At 42.2% G+C, this 21,036-nt stretch overlaps 1 protein-coding gene across 2 annotated transcripts in view; it reads right to left on the minus strand.

Annotated features, from left to right (window-relative positions):
- phf24 (PHD finger protein 24) overlaps positions 1–20,828 on the minus strand; it is a 37,020-nt gene extending 16,192 nt beyond the window's left edge. For both annotated transcript variants that reach the window (XM_079289764.1, XM_079289763.1), the window contains exons 1-3: positions 20,757–20,828; positions 5,878–6,275; positions 3,569–3,754 (exon numbers count right to left, since the gene is read on the minus strand). In XM_079289764.1, coding sequence (XP_079145890.1) covers positions 3,569–3,754; positions 5,878–6,273 — 582 coding nt within the window. In that variant the 5' untranslated portion in view covers positions 6,274–6,275; positions 20,757–20,828. The remainder of the gene's footprint in view (positions 1–3,568; positions 3,755–5,877; positions 6,276–20,756) is intronic.
- Between the last annotated feature and the right edge of the window lie 208 nt (positions 20,829–21,036).

Genomic DNA, 21,036 nt, shown 5'->3' on the forward strand with positions numbered 1-21,036 from the left:
TCAGAGCCAAATGTTTCTCGCTGTCATTTTTGCGGGCAATGTATCTTGAAAGTAAAAGCGTTGAAACTGTTTTTCATCTCAAATGCGCAGTATTCTTCGTTGCTCTTTATTCCGATCAACATTAGCTTCCACAGAGTGGTCCACAAAAAAATGACAAAAAGAAAAATTGTAATGAAACTGTGTCAAAAAAACAATAAAACACAAGCCAACAAGCCAAATGTAAGTTTCGGAAAATACGTTAAATGGCTCTAGTTATGAATCATTTAACAATGATGGCCTACGATAGCAAGAAAAACAAAATTTTTAACTATCGGGTCAGATTCCAAAATAACAACAACCAAAATAGCATAACTCATTGAAAGAAAAAGGGTTCTAAGATGAAAACACGAACAACTGCAAGATTAGACAACGCCGCAATCGAGACCTGTCAATCACAAGGTAGCCCCGCCCTAAAGCATACTCTGCTTTATGGTCTATTTGACTCTAAATGGACCATAATATACTAAATGGACATCATGCTGTACTGAAGAAGACTTGAAACTAGAGATTGAGACCATAAACTCATGTTTACAATGTTTACTGAGGTAATACATCAAGAGAGAAGTAGAGTCATTTTCTCATAGACTTCTATACAACCAGAGGAGTCGCCCCTTGATGGCCGGTCGAGAAAATATAAGTTTAAGGCACTTCTGCATTGGCTTCACTTTTCAGACCCGGAGGTTCTGCTTCCAGTGCCCGCCTGAAATTAAATTGTCTTCTGATAACTTCAGATGATGAATTTGAGATCCTTTGTCCAATAATATCCATAAATTTGCCCCAGCCATGTGGATGGTGTATCATATTCAAAACGATGTGCCGTATCCCTCTGCAGTACCGCTGTTATCGAGCCTATCATTGTTTCGGTTTTTTATCGTGTTTCGTATTATTATATTTATTACAGTGCTCTGTGTGCAGCATTTTATTAATCTTCTGATTAAACTAAAATCCCCACAAGAATTCATAGTATAAATAATCCATTTATCTGTATGTGTCTGTAACTCTAAAACATGATTTGAAAATCAATAAAGAACAAAACAAATTGATCATGCTGTCATCAGGAAGCCGCTTCCTTTGTTTGTTTCATGCCAGACACTGTTTCTAATCTGCAATGTTATTATGCTCATACATTACATGCTATAATGCTATAATTACATTTTTTAAGTCTCTGATTTCCATCTCAACTTCTATTTCAAAAAAAGACGCATTAACAGTGATTTAAGGCTTTGACAGCATCTGGAAAAAGGACACAAAAGGCCCCATGGAAGGGAGAGAAAGTATAATAACAGCAACACATTCTAATCTTAAACTGGCAGCGTGCATAAATAGTTATATCAGACGGCCCTGTTCAGAAAAAGTGACAGCATTGATTGTGTGTTCAAACAGCTTTAAATAGGCTCAGTGCCAGAGCAGGAAGTTGAAGATAAAATTCTTCTTATTGATTTCAAAGCTGCGAGAATCAGAATTCCAGTGTGCACAATGAATCAGATCATAAAATAACCCTGCAGTTCCCCTCATGCATGTGGATCCTGTGGTCACTTTTAGCTCATTGTTGAGCAAACTGCGCCCGACCTCATTTTCAGCTGCACATTCTTAGTGGAAAAAGCTCTGGCGAACCTGCACACCAGCTAAAAACAACAGCTATTTCATCATGCTTATCTCGCTCCATGCCGCACACACCTCCAGCCTGCCTGCTGTACGAATGCACTCTTTACTTTGACTGAAATGTGACCCCTCCAGGATCTTGGCCCTCAGGATCACTTGTGAGCTGGCAGCAAGCATTCAAAAGTAATCGATGCTATTAAGAAGGGTCAGCTCGTTCACGAAGCCTTCCTCCGTCTGATTGGTTGACATGCAGCAGTCTGATTTGAAGGCTGACTGTAACTCCACTTTAAAGGAAACTCCATCCACCCCCAGCAGTCTCCAGTGCTATGTGTGGAATTAACTGGCCATGCGATGGAAGGAAAGGGAGCGAGGGATTTGTAACAGCTGACTGACTTATGCAAACAAAAGAAAGCTGATTTCTTCAGCTGTGACGGCCAGAGGAAGCCAGCCAGAGGAAGAGGACCCTTTCGCTGTCCTCTCACTGATTGTGTGAAAACGTTCCCCCTATGACCGCAACTTTGGCAAGGGATTTCGCTTTCCACGGGCTGGCGAGAGACTGCTATATATAATGTTATATAACGCGTGGAATTACTCAGCCTGGTCGGTGGATTATTAACATGCCGTCACTGACAGTTGCAAAACTGACTCGACTAAAGGGACACGTGGAGCGACATAGTTTAAAGCTGGCATTGAACAAGCCGTGTTATTTGACGCATTGAGGTGAGAGTGTGTCATTTGATACATGACTTCACACAAACTTTGGAACATGCTGACACATTTTAAAAGACAAATCCCAATTTGAGAGGGTGCAATTAATTCGGCAGCAACTGTTTATTTCACCAGCTGCGACGACAACTGTCGCTGGCAAATGTACTCAGCTGAAGCTTATTAAAGTCACCAACTGTCACTGACGCTCGGAGGAAACCATCGTTCATGATAAATGTCGCACCTGTGCTTTTCCCGCCGTGATATGAAATGCTATAAAGTCGTTTTTATTGTATGTTGTATCGTTGATTTGCGCTCCACATAAAAGCTCTGGTAGCAGCAGTCACTCTGCTAACGTTAGCTCAAGCAGCTACAGCATAGAGCTGTTTAACATTAGGTGTCGTCAGTCAGATGTTCAGACTTTGTCAGATGGGATGTAACAGCAGTTTGTCCTTGTTGCCATAACTGGCTAACAAGCCTGTATCAATAAATGGAATACCACTTCTGAATGTCATGATCAATCTTAATAAATTCACTTCGGAGTTGACTTTCCTCTAATTAACTGATCTAAGATAAGAGCCCAAGGATGACTTCGAGACAATGTTGTCTTATCTGATTCTACTCTTGTATTATGTTTCTATATATTTTGTATAATGCCATGTATATCACAAACATAGCCCTCTAGTTTAAGTCACAGACAATAATTAGATATCTCCATCAAACTGTTCAGCCGTTTCAGAAGATTAACGTCATTATTTTTTGTCATGAAATGTTGTTTTTTCTTCTATTTTTTGTTATTCAGGTTTATATTTTGAATTTGTATATTGTATATATTTGTATATTGTATATCACCTTTACATTCGTAAAGTGAGTTGAGTTGATGCAATAAACCTTGTTAGCCTTCATCCTGTTCGTGATACTAAATGTTTTTCCTGTAGCAAGAGCAACAGGAAGCTATAATAACAGCCAGCAAGGTTATCTCGCGTGAGAAATGGGATGAAATAGTGACCACAAAAAGAACAGCAAAGTCTGGAAAACAGAGGAAAAAGAGGAAAACGACTGAAATAATCCTCCAGAATTCCAGAACAAAAAAAGACCAGAGGAACAAATGTAAACCCTAGAACCGACACAATGTATATTTTGGTGTACCTCCATGCATCTGCAGTTCTTAAAATGGCATTGTTTGTTGTCCAGCAAGTGACCGGGGGCTGCGCAGACTTACACAATAGTAGCAGCTCCAGCCTGTAACAGTGTGGGCCGTATCTCTCATCTCCTGCAGGGCCTCGGCTCGCAGGTAGCCCAGCTCCCTCAGGCAGCCGTCGTGGAACATCCGAGTGCAGATCCTGCAGGGGTACAGGTCGTCGGCAGTCCACACCTCACACACGTCGCACATCTCATCGTTCGGCGGCTGAGGTAACAAAAAATAAAAATTGAAGACAGATTGTTGCAAACTTGATCTATGATCTCAATTTGGCAGACAAGAGGATTGCAAACACGCACTGCCCTCCATCAAAGCTCTGAATAAGAGGCTGGGTGGAAAGATTAGGCATCAGTCCATCAGTGGTGGGAGTGTGATTTGAAATGTACGAGCAGTTTGAGTTCTTTGCTCACTGCCGTACATGGAAAGGAAAACTGTGCCTTTGACAAATGTGTTCATTGTCAGTTATTCTCCATCCTCACTGTGGGCTCCATTGACAGCCGGGGTGAACCCAGCTGTCAAGCCAGAGGAAATGACTGCAGAATCCTTGACTGGTTAACCACGCTGAGATATTGTCAGAGAGTTTCCACACTTGTTCTTTTTTTATCTCTACTTCAGCGCCTCAGCATCAGCTTCACGCCCACAGACACATCACAGATGAGACCTGGTCAAACCTCCTCAGTCACAGATTATCTTCTATAGTTATGGCCCAACTCTTGTGACCTGATGGCTCCATCTGCATCAACAAGCTCCCTGCATTATAGTCCGTGTCAAAATGAGATCTGGGCTGCCACCAGGGACAACAACTGGATAATAAGCTCATTTGTCAATGTCAAAGATGGAGAACTTTATCTAAAAATCAAGACTTACAATTAAAGTGGCCCTACAAGAAATCCATTTTCATTTTGCCACACAGTATTATATATGTTGGATGTAACAAACCACACACTGGTTTTAGCTGCTCATAAAGTTATGGGGCATAGACAGAATACATTCTTGTTCTAAAGATTGTGCTAAAGGAAAGGCCATGGAGGTCCATAAATTCCAAAGGCTTCCTCCCTTTGGGAACGTGATTGTGCTCAGCAACTTTCCTTGCAGTCGGCTTGTTAAGTGGGAGGTACCGTGTGTGCACTGTTGACCTTTTAACCTGAGGGTGGTATTATAGCTCATTGAGTGTCAAAAGGGGAAAAGATTCAGCCCTTTGAAAGCAAACATGAGCTCTGAACTGTTATAGCTAGCTTAGCTTTTGATGTCACCTGCATACAATAGAAAAAATGCTCAAGGGACAACATGATAAACAGCAAACAACAAAATAAACGGTAATGGATCCACCTGTAAAAAGGTATTAATATGGGCCACATTAAATAGGAACACAATAAAATCCACTACAATAAAGTAAAAGAGTCAACTTAACTCAAACCAGGGTAATGTAAGGATTTCAGAATTGTGTGTGTTTTAATGTTAATGTGGGGAATTAGTTCTTTTTGACATTGAAGCACTCTGACGTACAACTGAGTGTCATCAGCATAACACTGAAAAGTGGCACAATGTCACTGGATAGCAGAGGAAGGAAGGTTATATGAGAATAAAATGGCTCCCAAATGGCTCCCAAAATCTAACCTGACATGAGAAGATAAGGAGGCAATTACTAATGGGGAGACAGAACTTTGAATGTGATGGATGAAAGGAAAACCAATTTACTGCCATATGAGCCTGGCAAAACCATGCCAGAATATTGCTTTACTCGTTGTGGTCTAGATACCATTTGCGTTCAGTTTCAGCCTTTAAAAATCCCCAAGTACATTACCAGTGCAAGGTAGACCCTTTTATTATTTCTGCACCTCTTGTTGAAGTGCAGCATCGGCAGTACTGCACGTTACCAGGCCATGTTTACTCTTTGCAAAATAGAAAAACCTGATGGTGTCAGTGAACCTGTGGACTTCATCCCCCTGTTAGTCAGCGTCTCCCTCGATATGGTCACCTCTCTGAGCCACAGCCGAAGCAGCCCGCCCACGAGAGGCCTGCTGTGAAGAGCTCTCACGCACAACAACAACACAACTCATCGCTATGGTGGCAATAAAAAGCCTGGCAGAAAAAAACAAACTTTTTACGAATACTTTCTCACCTTCAAGAAGGGTGTTTAGATAACGTTAAGAGTCGTTTAACAGCCCGGCTGAACTGCTTCATCATAATGCCTAACTTGGGGGAGGAAAAGAGATAATGTGCTGCTGTTGCGATGGAAATTCTTTGAAACCTTGCAGACAATCCCAGGACCTGGGGACTAACACCTTGGCCATGAATTACATTGCTCTATGTAGGCCTTCATTTCATACCTGCTCTTTCTTTTTCAGCTCCACCTCTACAGGCTGGTCATCATCGGCTTCCCTTTTGGGCCGCACGAAAGCGGGCGGCGTGAGCTGATGGCTCTTATCAAGATCTTCAGGCTCCACCCCTTTCCCGTCACGCAACCTCGACCAAGACTCCTGGTTGACCTTACACTCGTCCCTCGCTGAAGTCGACGGGCCTGCGTTATTGTCCGTTTCCTCCTTCTCCGCTTCCTCTGCCTTCTTCTCGTCAGGAGTGGCTGAGGATTCGGCGGGGCCATCGCCCTCCTCGCCTTCTCTGGCTGGAGCTGGACGCTCCCTAATGCCCGCCTGGAAGGCGTTGACGACGGCGTTGCATTTCTGGACCTTCTCCACCTGCTGCTTCTTTGACATGAGCACTCCCATGGCTACAGACGGATGGAGAGAGAGAGACAAAGAGAGAACAGTTACACAGGTATGCCGCATTTACAATTCATCACAACAGTGACGTACAACAGTACAGTTATTACCCACGGTTAAAGTTTAAAAATGTCATTTTTTCATGAATATTTAACAAATATACATGACTAAAAAAAGCACCATTGAAAGATTAACTCCCAAAAAGTAAGCTAGTAGGAATCATCAGGACCAACCTCGTCTCCATACAACTAAACTGAATTCTTAATTACGTTTACAGGGAAACATATTTATGGTTTACGGATTAAGGTTGTTTTAAAGTTTCTGACATAAATTAAAATAAGTCAAGATTGACTTTTAGTTTCAAACGGGATACAAACTGCTGTCTCCTGGGTGAAAGTCCTGTGTTTGTTTGACCCATCCACCCATATCCAACCTGACTACCTTCCTACATGGATTTCTGTAGACTATGATTAGAAACGTATTCGTGATTCGCCAAACCAAGATAACCCGGGATAATAAAGTTTCCCTCAAAGCGTAGTTGACTGCTCAGATTCGTTGTATGGAAACGTAATTTTTAGGAGCCAGGGCTGGCACACGGTAAAAGTTTGCCTTCAGGGCTTTCTGCCAGAAAGGGGTTTATTTCTAACCCATTACATGATCTTTTCCTCAACCTAACCAAGACTTAAAGGGAAGGAGATTTCTGGCAGAAAGCCCCGAAGGCAAGCTTCCCCATGTGCAAACAGGCTGTCAGGACGGTGCGCGTGTTGTTTGATGAGCAACATAGGCAAACAAACCCGCAGCTGTTATCAGATTGTGATTCAAATATTGCTAAATTGTGATTGGTGCATGGAAGTGCGTGACGTCAGTGTTTGCCAATTAAGGTCTGCCTATTTAAAACTAGTAAGCAGAGTGAAAAAACACAAATGCAGACCAAATCCCAAGACGCTAATTGAGAAAACAGGTCACCGGAATACACAGTCAAGTACAGAAGAATGCGTAATCATGGCATAATCATGTGTTCCTTGTAAAAGCATCCAATAAGGACAAGGCGAGAGCTCGGTGCAGTCAAACTGATTATCAACCTGTGAAAATATTTACTCTCTTTGCACATCGCATCTAGTCTTTCTCTCTCCGTACTCACTGAACAGCTCGGCGCCTTTCAAATCTCCCAAATCTCTTTGTATCAGCAACAGTGTCCCTGAACTCCTCTCCTTATTACTAATGAACCCTGCCCATCTGCTCCTGTTCTCACATTCCTGTGACTCACTGCTGGCATTTCACTGTTCCATACCCATGAAGATGTGGATATTGACTGAGATTCGTTTTTTTCGCTTGAATGATTCAACCGACAAATATAAAGGCGTCGCACTAAGAAAGTAGGTCCCACAACTCACAGCACACAGAAAAAAACACTGCATCATATATTTATACAGTGGCGGCTGGTCAATAGAGGGCCATGGGGCATGGCCCCACCATGAGCCACACAAAAATTTTTTTTTAAATTATAATAATCATAAATTATACAAATTGTCAATATTTGTGTTTTTGAACTATGGAATGTACCCAGTAATGTGTGTCAAATATGATATCTGCGCAAAATATATGCTTTTCCTGCTCGTCTCTCCCCCTGTGTGCTCTCTGCTCGTGCTCTCTGTCTGTGTGCACGACACTCTGAGAACGCGCAGCTTGGGGGGCCTGATCGTTTTGGCCCAAAAGAGACGGATCTATGAAGCAGTTTAGCCAATTGCTGATTCAAGATATAAATGAGTGACATACAATTTAGCCAATCAGCGCCCTCAAATAGATTCAGTGTGCGGCCAGAACGATCAGGCCCCCCTCGCTGCGCGTTCTCGTCAAGAGAAGTCTCTACGCGCGAGTGCCAGCGCGAGCACTCCTCCTCCAAGACCCGTTTGAGAGGAGAACTTTGGCGGAGATTCTGCAGCCAAAGAGCTGATATCAGATCAGCCTGACCTCACAATCAGACAGCAGACTCGCGGGAAAGGGAAGCAGTACATGCGGCGCTTCTGTACTAGCTGTACACCAGATAGGTTTGGCTAGCTGGATGACGTCATGTTAATAATTTATTTAGCTTTTTAAAACAACGGGGACGGATCCAGCACAGACAGTTACGGGAGTGAGGGATGAGGAGGTAAGGAAACATGAGAACACCAGGGTAGGGAGTGAGGGATGAGGAGGTAAGGAAACATGAGAACACCACGGTAGGGAGTGAGGGATGAGGAGGTAAGGAAACATGAGAACACCAGGACACACATGGAGAACTCTGTCAAGCTACATGTTAGACAAAGTGAACATCTTTTCTTCTACATAGCTGTCCTCAGTCTCATCTGCTTAACTTGGTCATGGAGGCATCAACATGTAATAGAGATGTTAAATTAACAGTGAAAACTCATCACAGCTTAATTTAACATCAGTATTCATAATTACACTTCATGTTTACTTCTCCTGATCTTTACCTCCTATAACAAGGTCCATAGGGGCATCCCAATAAATAAACATGTTATATTATTTATATTATATATGTGTTATTTACTGATTGTTTTCGTGTTGGAATACATGTTAAATATTTAACTGCCAAGTAATAATGAGTGTTTGATACTTACATTTTTTTGCATTAAATCATACTGGGATGTTTGCTGAAATTGAAATTGAAATTCAAATTGAATTGAAATTGTGCTACCTCCCAAGTGTATGATTGGCTGTACGCCCAGATTTTGGGGCCTGACAGGCTTACTCACTCCGTCAAGAGAGGAGTAGAGTTGTCATACATACAGACATTGATCATACATAGTCCTAAATAATCAGAGGAAGAGTGTTGATGGAAAGGTGTTGTGGAGATCACAGGAAGGATTGTTGGTTGCACTTGGTGCATTGCTGACCATCTCAGAATCACAGTGAAAATCACTGTGCGAGGGGGGGAAGTACTGAAAAGGTTAAAGAGACAAGTTGGTTAAAGTTACAAGACATGGTTAAAATATTTATCAGATAATACTATTTCAAGTACAATAAGAACTATCCAATAATGTATCAGAAGTAACAGCACAATTGTAACTTGTAAAATGTGGGGATTAGACGAGTAATCTGAACTCTGTTGGACGACAGACGCGCGCAATTAATAGCTGATTCCTCCCAGAAGGTGAGAGGCTGTCCTCAGACGGAGTTCCAGATTGCCGCTGTGATCCTCGAACTGGAAAAAATAACAGACACTTTGAAGTGATAAACTTGTAATCTCGCACTTAAGTTTCGTAAGAGTGTTGGACAGACGTGTCCTGGTTAACGTGTAGTATTTAAAGAAGGTTTGGTTTGGTGTATCCATTCAAGTTGAACTCAGTCTTGACACGAGTGTTTTGAAGATACTGTCAACGACAAATTAGGTAAAATGGGTAAAAGTCAAAGTGAGTCTGAGAAGCTTGATGCCAAGGTCTTACCTTCAATAATAAAATATATGCGAGACAAAGATAATCAGACTGCCAAACAATTGGAAGAATGGATCAAATGGGTTCCCTGAAAAAGGCAGTTTCAGCCTACAAAAATGTTATTAACTCAAAACTTGTTTAAAGCAAAAGGAGAAAGAGGAAGCAGAAATATATGTAATAATGTCTAAGGGAGAAGGAGAGAGATTAAGAAATAAAGGTCAGAAAGACAAATTAGAAAAAACAGGGACCAATAACAGATAAAGTTGATTAAATAAAAGGAAAATATACTGCCGAACTCTGTTTTGTTTGTTCTATTTTTGTCCGAGGGACACGGTCAAGTGGACCCCAGAGAGGGAACCACTGACGCACAAACAGGGTGAGTTAACTTTAGATTCTGACTATTTAGTGTGGTATAGACTATGACAAACTAGACAAATACATACCAGATGTACGCAAATTAAGGTTTTAGAAAGTTACCACAAGACAAACACTATTAAAGGAAAAATGTTCAGAATGTCACGTGCAGGCTGATTAAATGGATTAGATAAAATATTTGAGGAAGTATTATTTAGAGAAGGTTCCAAATGTGTGATGTAAGACAGGTGAGGGGTGCTAGTGTTCACCCAAAATCGTGATCTGCCCAAGGTCAAAATTTGATTTCCACCCATGCAAGAAGCAATATTTACTCAATCGAGATATGAATGATATTACACCCGTTCTTGAGTCTTTACTGAAGGTTGGTATAATAATCTAATGTGATGATACACCGGTGCACGCACTAAATATTTCCTGTAAAGAAAATTCGAGACTTGAGGGAATCACCTGAGTGATGATTGTCACAAATACAGCGGAACTTCTCTGTTCCGTAATGATTGCGCGATATCTCAATATCACGCGACAGTAACTTAAACACACAAAAACACGGGAATACCAACATATAAATGAATGACCTGAATTAAACTTACGTTAATTTAAGCTAAGCTATGCCCAGATGCCAAGAATCTTACTTGTCGATGCGTCGTTGCAACGTTGAAGTGTGTTCGTGGAACAGTGGTCCGTTTCCTCGTCAGGAAGGGGGACAGGGGGAGCTTGCGGGTCGGCGCGGCGTTTGAGCCGGCTTCGGGCCGTCGTGGCGTGGCTCGCTCTGGAGCGAAACGCAGACGTGATCTATCCTCGCTGCAGGGAGGACAGTTTAACTTCGGCTGAGACGACGTGGTCCGTACGTCTCCCGGTAATCATCGGTCAGGAGAGGATTAGACGTCTTCCTGCCGGAGTGTGCACAAAAAGAAAAAGAAGCAAAAAGCGGAGAACGGATCGCTGAAGCAGATTCGTTATCGCGGGCGGAGTGGGCCTTTACTCAGCGTGGAACACTGCTGTTTCGTCCAGCGAAATGGCTCGTGACCCGACAGGGTTTGAGGAGGGGAGAAGGGCCGTGGCTTCCTCGTGGCCAGCGTCTAACATGTACTAACTGATGTATCAGTTAGTACATGTTTGTAAGCAAGAACAGAGTCACTTCATACCAAGAAGGTGGTCGCTTGGCGGGGAAGGACCATAAGGGAGTTTTTCCTGTAATGCAACCTGCGGGTTTTTTCGCCCTTATATGAAAGTGAATCTGAGCATAGATTGATGTTATTTGAAGTATCTTACGAACTCAAATGTTCTGTATTGTATTGTTACTGTATTGGTATATAATCAAGCACATGTAATTTGCATAGATCACTTGTGTTGTTGCAATGCAGTAAGGGATCAAAACTTTAGGTTACAGTTTCACCAATTGACAAAAGTTATATGAAGGTTGAAGGTTGAGGGTTATGAAACCCTCAGAGGAGGGATGTGTAGAAGAAAATCATCATATAACTTTGAATTGAACTTTGAATTGAACTTGAATTGAACTGAACACAAGTGTGGGCTCACAGGCAAGTTACATAACGTGTTATTTTGGTTCTCAGCATCGTTTTTGGGAAATGACTATCAGGGCCAGGCAAAAAAGTAATTCATCTCGCAAGTGTACCAAAACATTTCCGTACATGGAGCTGTGTTCTGTGTGCCCAGAACAAAATAGGAACATGTCCTTAATTAGGAGTCCAGATGTGTCCTGATCCTTGATTCAACAGACAGGTTTGATTGGTGGAACGTAGCAAAAGGGGGCGTGAATTTTGACTATAAGAGTGATCTGTGAAAAGCAGTACTGGGGAGTCGTTTTCAACATACTGAACTTGTTGATGTTGGCTTGATCTTATTAAAACACTACCCGCTGGATTGCAACCCCAGTTTGCCATCTCATCTCCTCATTTTGCCACGACAATAGGATGGCCCTACCTAGAACATTTTCTACCAGCCGCCACTGTATTTGTACATATTGTACACCAGGTATCAAATCCTAAATAATTGGGAAGTAGGCAACATAGACACCCTGCAAGTGTCTATGTTGCCTTCACACACAAAGGTTTTTGCACATATCATCGTGAGTAAGGTACACTGTACATATCAATGCAGAGCATACTTTCCTCTAATGTGTCTGTGGCTCTCCACAACTCACCATGTGAATGATGTCATGCATCTGAAAGACTGTCAGACAATAACCTCAGGTTTTCAAAGGTCATGTGTCCCTAGCACTTTGATATGTACCAAGGGTTTCTCTGTTGACAATAGGTAATCCATTTACAGTATAGGTTAAAATACCACATTAGTGTGTAATTCTCCCGACCAGGGGTGTGGACTCGAGTCACAAATTTGATGACTTTAGACTTGACAAAATCAACAATAAATGTGCAACTCAACTTGGGCTGTCTTGGACAAATAAATTCATATCTTACACTTAATTCATATAACCTCCAAGGGAGCTTTGGTTTTACGCTGAGTGAGGTGTTTCCCATCCAATTGGCCAACTATATTTCCTAAAGTGGCCAGGGATTCATGCTGGTGTGATCTCAAGACCAAAGGCCATCCTCTTCATCCTGTGGGCCATAAAGAATCCTGTGATCGGTAAATGACTTCCTTAATTATGTCAGGAGGCCAGATTTTGCTCCGAGTTCAGAGAATGGGGAGTTAACCTTCAGTGTGTGTGTGTGTGTGTGCATATGAAATGTGTGCTTCTTTTTCAATGGCCCCACAATGCTCACGCTCAACGCTCATACGCTCAACGCTCATACGCAGCATCAATCACCACAACCTGCTGAGTTCAGCAAGTTGTGATGATATCACTTCTCAATTCTGACTGCTCACCAAATGCAATGAGTCTGGATCTTACAGATAAGATCAACTCTTATCGATCCCAGAGAAGAACATTATCTTCACTCTCTCTGCAGGTTTTCAATGAGTTTCTGTTGGTTTAGCTCAGCATTGATTTTGACAATGTTATATTTCGGTTATTGTTTCATTTTGGCAATAAAAGAGGGAGGTCTATCAATTTAAAGCATATCCATGCAATAACCTCTTTTTTATGAGACATCAGTGCATGGCTGTTTTCTTTCCTCATTATGCTGGAATCAAAACTGCCGACTCCTTCATTTGTAAGAAACTTTCTCTCCCAAATATGTTCAAGTGATTGCATCATTTCTGAACAAACATGGGGAAATCATACACTGTAAGATGCGGTACACTGTGCAGCGATGTTGAAAGGAAAAGAAACAAACAAACTTGACTAAGTTCTCATTTCCACTTAAGTGAGACGCAACCGTGAATTCCATTATTGAAAAACCGGCGCTTCGTGGATTCAAGTTGATTACATGGTACTTATGGTACATGTGTCTTTGCTCTCAAACGCAATCCCATCCATCCACGCTCCACATAAGTGCTTGTGTGAAATTCAATCGCATTTATCTGAAGTGAAATGGGAGTCATTCCCTCTCCCTTCCTCCCAGGCTGAGGCTCTTAATAGCCTCCGTGGCCTTGTGTTCTCAGGCTGCTGGTGGACTCCAGGTGCTTCATAAACTGTAGAAGATACAAACACTCACTCGTATTGCACGGACTTCAAAACTGCAATGCACTGGCTCTGGTTTCATGCATTTAAATGATATCGAAAAAACATCTAGGGATAAAAACCCAGACATGACATCACAAACAAAAGAAATCTAAAGCTTCTCGATGTCTTTGTTCTAGTTTTGGTTTGCTTTCCTGCAGAGAAAAAGAGGCAAAGGGGATACTTTATTGATTGCTGCACTCAATATATCTATTACGGCTGGCATCTCCCCAAAAAGGAGGTCAGAGGTCGAGTCAGTTGAAACACAGTTATCCGGCAGCTGGCATGGATTTATTAACTGTGTCTCATCAAACACATTTTTACCATGTTTTGGGTAAGACATTTGTCCACAATGGGGAAAACATTACGAAACAAAGTAAACTCCCAAATGCCAACATGCTTTGTAAAATCACTCAAGTGTGTTGTTGATGGACTGTGTTGTGTCACAGCGCAAATAGAAATGGAAAAGGTGGTCAGAGTCAGCCAAACAACAAATGTTGGTGAAAAACCTTCAGTTACAGTGCCAGAGAACAACCAACAACACACTGGGGGAAAAAGGTTTTATAAGATTAATACTGACTGCTAAGCCTCGCTCTTCTCTGTAGAAAAAAAAATGGGACTGGCTGTCTTCCACAAGGACAACCACTTCATTTAAAAGGTCAGTCTTGTTAGTAACGAAGATCTCGCGTCGTCTAATAAATGACAGCAACGTGCTGAGAATATGCAATGATTATCCTAACTGCAGGAATGACAATCAGCTCAGTGGGTTTAGCATTGTCGAGCTTGTGGGCTGTAGGGTTTTGCTCCATAATTTTAACGCGGGACTAGTTTGGATTGGTTTTGGCATAACCGGGTAAAGAGAAAATACAGAGATGTTTCATCATAATGTCTATGGTAAAACTATCTCCAATAGTATCTCTTTCTGGAAAGTATTGCTTTCTAAACTCTCAGATTAAACCATAATCTTCCAAATGCACATTGTACGGCACCTTTTTATGATGCGTTTTGGCAATTTAGCCTTATTGTTTTAAAATTCCATTTTTGTATTGCTATCTGTATGGCCATGTCCTTGTATGTGAACACTTAATAACGTTGTACAGAAGGATGGAATTCACATAATCAAAACCATTGGTTCTTAACCTTATGGTCTGGGCCAACGGTGCGCAAGATAAATCTGAAGGAATGAGACGATTAACACGATAGGACTTATGGTACAGTAAATTATCTTTATATCTTTTTAATTCATCTCAAATCTTTGCTCATTAAAGGAACGGCGCTCTGGTTGAAGATGGTGGCAGGTACTAGAAAATGCAACCCATCCAGCAGCTGTTGAAACATCTCACATTTAAAAACAAAAGTGTCTAATTAATGGTGGTGCTAGAGGTAAAGTCCGGCTATCACCAAAGCCAGACGGATTCATCCTCTGGGAACCATGAATGTCAGCACATTTAATGGTAATCTGTCAGGTACTTTATCAGTCTGGACAGAAGTGGTGGACCGCCCTTTCAACCGAGCATCAGACTGACATTTCTGTCTCAAGAGCCACTAACATGGTAAAACAAGTGAAGAAAGCACTACCTTGGAAAAGGTTTAAACCACTTGGATATATAAAAATCTCTTCCAAAGAGCTCATGCATGCACTGTAAATACAGGTTGTGTGGGTGGTCGCAATACAGGATGGTGGACTGATTATCATAGCCTTAATGGCCTTATGGCCTTAATTATTCACTGAAGTGACCTTCGCGCTCTGGCTCGGAGCAGTGCTGGCACAGACAGCGACAGCCTCTAGATGCCAACTTGTAAACTCTTTGACACCGACCAATGCGGGGAAAAAAAAGCAACTTTGACTTCCGATATTGGTATAGTTGATATATTGGTTAGACGGCTGCCACCACAGTTGGATCCTCATTTACTGCGCAGCGCAGGTAATGGGCCGAGCCATTTTAAACGTCATGATCAACAATACACAAATTGTTCTTTAATGGACAACAAAGTGAAAAGGCTTTCATAACATACTTGCAGGAAAATAAGAAACATTAACAATAAACTAAGTGCTATTACAAGCCCCAAGGTCTTCCTACACTGAATCAAATCAATGGCGGCAGTAAATAGCACCATCATTACCCTGTTGAAAGTCAGGCACTCATAAGATATCATTTCTCCACTGTTGAACAAAATATATATTTATATACAAATAAGGAAAGGGGACAGTAGGGTCTATCTTTCTGCAATATTAATAAATACCATGCCCCCCAACTCGTTTTTCACAACATATTTTAATGGAAATGTACACTCATGGATGTACTGGGGAACTGTATTGACGCCAGTGGGAAGATGAATGCTAGAGAATCATGTTCCTCTCACAATTTGCATTCCTCAAACAAAGCTGGAAGTGGAGCTACTGCTGGTGAGGGAATGTCTGAGCACACAGAAGACCTTGTCACTTTCAGGTTAACTCATGAATTTTAAATAAGGGCCTCGTGTTTTGTTTTTGTTACCTCCTTGTACGACTCTATCCTGACACAAATGGGTCAGTGCCTGGCTTTGATACCTGAGTTTCTTTGATAGCGCTGAGTAACCTGCCACGTGGTCGCCTCACAAGTCTGATATCCTACAGCCTTTGATCACGAGCCTGTCAAACATCTAAACCCTTTTTTCCTGCCTGTCTGACAGCAACATTTGTGCAGCTTGACGCCCGCGTGCACTTTATACTCGCAAGGGAGGTAGTAAATATATTTGTTTTCCATGCATGGCAGCACTCTAGTGAGGAGCAAAGATATCCATGTCAATCAAACTTCTTATTACAATTGTTGTAGCTTTCACCATCTTTCCCATCAGTAATCATATCACTCTACTCATAAAAAATGCCCCCGAGGGGACAAGAAATAGAGTCGGACGTTAATACAGGTTTTAAGCTTCCAATTATTTGAATGACACAGTTGGCAAACTGTAAAATTACTGTCCAAACTGTGCCTCCATCACAATGACATGAAATACAACAACGTGCAACAGTATTTCTTCAGCAATGAGTAGTGTGCGGTAGATTTATTACAGTTACTCATCAAATTTTGGGCTCAGCTTTTCACTGTTTTGCACGAAGCCTTCTAGGGGACAGTAGAATGGTTGACATCAGTTCGGTTTGTAGTTAGTTGGCAAACTGGTTCGGTACATACGTTAGCTTGGCGCAGGGAGCTAACCCAGGGCAACTATATTTCCAAACCCCCAAACATAGACCCTTAAAGGTGCAGTGTGTAGGTATTTGTTGGCATCTAGCGGCAGGGTTGCAGATTGCAACCAACTGAAACTTTCTCCGTTTGTGCATTTGTCTGTTCTGGGCTATTGTCGTAACATGGCAACCTGCTTCGTATTTAGATATAAGCGGCTCATTTAAAGACAAAAAATAACAACGATTCTTATTTTAAGGTGATTATACACCACAGGAAAGATACTTTTCTTTGGGGCTAATGCTAAGCTAGCTGTTGTAGTAAATACTTCCAACCTGGAGACTGGCTTGTGGGTTTGAAAATGTCTTGAATTTTTACAGTTTACAAAGGCACGTAAAATCTCTCTCTTTACTGAGAGGTAACAACGTAGGGGTTTGTTCACATTTTCTGCCTGATAACTATGATAGTGTATGTAGTCAGCTGGGTCATTAAGTGATCGGTCACAAGGTCTGGAAGAGTACACAAGATCCGGAAATTACCATGACAGTAATTAAGGTAATGTAATTCCTTTTTCAGTTATTCATTTGTAGCCTAATGAGTAATGGACTACATTTTCAGGAAACTTGCTCTCTAGACTTCCTCAATCAACTTTGACCTGTGTGCAGGCACACATTTCCTGGGATTAACACAGACATGTGTTTTGTGTGTTATGGTTTTAAACTACAATTAAAGTTGTTTGGATAGTGCTCTGCCTCGTTGACGTGATTTTGACACATTTTCAAATCTCAGAAATGACCTTGGTGAGTACGATGTCAGCATATCGGAAAGAAATGATGGCCAAACACCCCCAAAATCAGATAGAAGTTTGGATGAATGACAAATGTTCCTTCAAGTGCCAAATATATCAAGTCAGTCCCCAACATCCACCCCTCATATTGCATTTGAGGGGCAGTAGAAACTGAGGAGGACGAGATAATAAAAGAAACTCCCTCGGGCTTGACGCTCAGTAGACTCCTGCATGAGCAGCTGCCTCTGCTTCTGTGCTCTCCTACCCGGACCCCTCTGAATGATTTAAATGCCCCCAGATAAAAAAAGATCTGGATGAAAGGAAGGGAAACAGGGCGACTCCTTGACGGATGTTTCAGAAGTGGTCGATAAAAATGAAACATAACTCTAAAATGAAATATTTTGGCTGATAGAATGTGTTTTCAGCTCTGTCGAGCTGCACTGCGACAGAACGATCTCGAGGAGGGCGAAGAATTAGCGGCACTCGTTCTTTTTCTTGCGGGACACATTCGCCGGGTGTTCGTCCATATTCGAAACCCCGGAGAAGAAATGAATCTTGATACTTTCTTTACTTGTTTTCCACACACGTCCAAGAAACATTTCCAGGTCCAATTTACAGTCTATCTGACTCATGTCAGCAACTGAGTGTGATGAGCTCCCGGATGATGAAGCTCTCAGGAGCATCTTGGTTTAATTAAATATTGATGATTTCAGAGGGAGGTGGCACCAAAGTGCTCTTCAAATCCATGTGATTATTTTTTCTTCTGCTCCTCTGAACAATCCTTTTGTAGCCCCATCCACTCTTCACTCACTAATTTGACACTGACAGACCATGACGGGGGGGAAACACACTTCCTCCTGCTATATATATCAGTTCACAATGACAACAGCAGCATCCAACTTGGAGTCATTTTCTGAATATTACACATCTTAGACAGAGACAAAAAAGAAACAAGTTGGTAGATCTATTTTGTTTTTGTCACATAGACCTGTGGCAAGAGCTCAATGTCGTGCTCAAACAGGAAATGACTCTTAAGTTGGAATTGGAATCCATTTCCTCCTGTGAGCAGCAGTGTATTCGAGGCCAACGGGGACACCTTAAGGTCTATATTAGTATTCAGTCCTCTGTTGCCCAAGTGTCACCATGGGGATGTTATTGAGATCTACGGGGCCTCCTATGACAGCCATCTATCGGTCTACGGAAGATAGACCACCACAACAAACATCAGCTTGCCTTTCGTCACTCCGTAGCCAATTCTTTCTTTCACTGAAATAAACAATTGTTTCTTTTCGAAGCACTTGCGTGTCGTCAGTATATGTGCGTGTGGTCGGCCAGGTGCCAGAGAGGATGTCGGCTTTTAAGATGTTGCACGAGGTCAGCGTGATGACGCCAACGACGGCCAAGTTCAACAATTTAGTTCAAGTAACTTCACCTTTAAATGTCGCGCAGAGAAAACGTCATTGTCAAAATAATTTGAAAGAACATAATCCGCTTGATGTCTCCTCAAGATTTTAAACATGTTGCAGAGAAAACAATTTTTCAATTATCTGTATCAGCACAATAACATTAGTGGTTTCCAGCGGTACTGCTTATGACCCCTTTTTCAGAACCAAGATATTTTGCGAATATTCATCACAGGTCGTATCCTTAGTTTTGTGCTGTTAGCGGTTCAACCAGAGGCTGTTATTTCATTTTTCAGGTTGTATTTTCAGGCTCTTGGTGGAGAAAAATGTATCCAGTGCAATAAAATAAATGTGCAGCAGAAATGTTATCTTTTCTCAACCATCTTCAAGACCCCTTGAATTGCCGGGTTAGAATGGCAACCACTGCTTTACATGACAAACAACACAGCTATATAATACTTTAAATCTCATGTTTTTGTATCTTTTAACCCCACTAGACAGCAATTCTTTTTTTTCGAAAGCCCTCGTTTGTCCTACACAGTGTGCAGACAACATACATCATGAAAGCATGAAATGGGATGCTGTGTCTGGCTTCATTCACATGTTAGTGTTCCTCTGACTGTATGAATCCCCTTTCCCAAAGCTGTTGGATGTCACTGTTGTGTGCTGATTAGAATCCCAACCAGCCCTCCTTTTCATTCCTTGTTTCAGGGGAGGAGAGAGAGGTGTACAGCGGGGGAGTGGATTTTTTCAATGGGAGCCCCACAAAGCCTTTTCATGGGAATGAAACCCCCTTCAGCCAAGAGATCTCACCCACGGACCAGCGAGGCAGAGATCTGGAACTAATTACACACACGAGTTCACCCTTTTTTCCAGTCATGGGGAGCGAGCGCCATCATTAACAGCCATTTAAAACACGCAGATGTACGTGCACTTGGGAACAAACATATCGAAAGCAAGAGCTTAAGTTTTAGGTTCTCCTGCTGTATTCCATTTCTTCCGGAAGGATTAACACAGCTATGTGCATGGAACTCTCCCTTCTGACATGCCATTGCCTCCTCTCCCATCCTTGTACCTGAGCACAGCAACCAACATTCTTCACACACACAAAAAAAAGCATTACAACTAATGGACGGGAGCACTCCCCACCCCCTTGTGGGACGGTGGGAAAAGTGGACAGAGAGCGGGGCAAAGTAAAGCCTGCTGCAGAGGATTCAGAATCATCATACCAGTAGTTGCTCTCATTGATAGGCTGAAACTTCCTTTAAAAGGTCATTGAGGAACCAAAAAAAAAAAAACAGTACCCTGGTGCTTTAACAGTTATTCTACCAATGACGTACATGCACACGCACTCCCAAGTACTCCTTGAATTGTGTCTTTTCACTCTAGTGTCTGCATATATATTTATATATATATATTTCAAACATTATGTCAAATGAAAAAGGACACAACGGGAGCCGAGCCACGGCGTGAACTCCTGCAGTTTGGTAACAATTACTCGACGCGCATCCACACCCATGTGGATGCGCGTGAGATGTGAGATGCTGACCTAAATAGTCATCCCATGCAAGCATCCGTAACGAGGCTTATCCCAGCACGTATGCAAGAGTCCCGTCACAGCCCAGCATTTGCAACATCTATATAACGTAGACCAGCGTAGCGTCCGCTTGGCAGTTTTGTTATGTAATCTTACGAGGCAGGGGGGAAAGCCACGCGCGGCTTATTGTGGTAGCTACTCACCGTAAACAAAAGAGCTGCCGTTCACCTCGACTTCTGTGGAGACTTTTTTTTTTTTGCCCTTTCACTGTCTCAAGTCCGGCCGTCCAGCATGGCAAGACTCTGCTCAAGTGAAGTACGCGCCGTCGTTGCTGGCCCCGTTGGAAGAAGACAGCCCAACCCACCCCCCACCAGCAGCAGCAGAGATGAGTGGCAGCGAACGGCAGTTGTATATTATCCCTCCTTCCTCCTCACGGTCCCGCAGAGGACGTTTACAGTCAGAGTGCAGCTTCTCGTCCCCCTC

The sequence above is a fragment of the Melanostigma gelatinosum genome, assembly GCF_949748355.1.
Source record: "Melanostigma gelatinosum genome assembly, chromosome: 18".
In the NCBI taxonomy this organism is placed as follows: Eukaryota; Metazoa; Chordata; class Actinopteri; order Perciformes; family Zoarcidae; genus Melanostigma; species Melanostigma gelatinosum.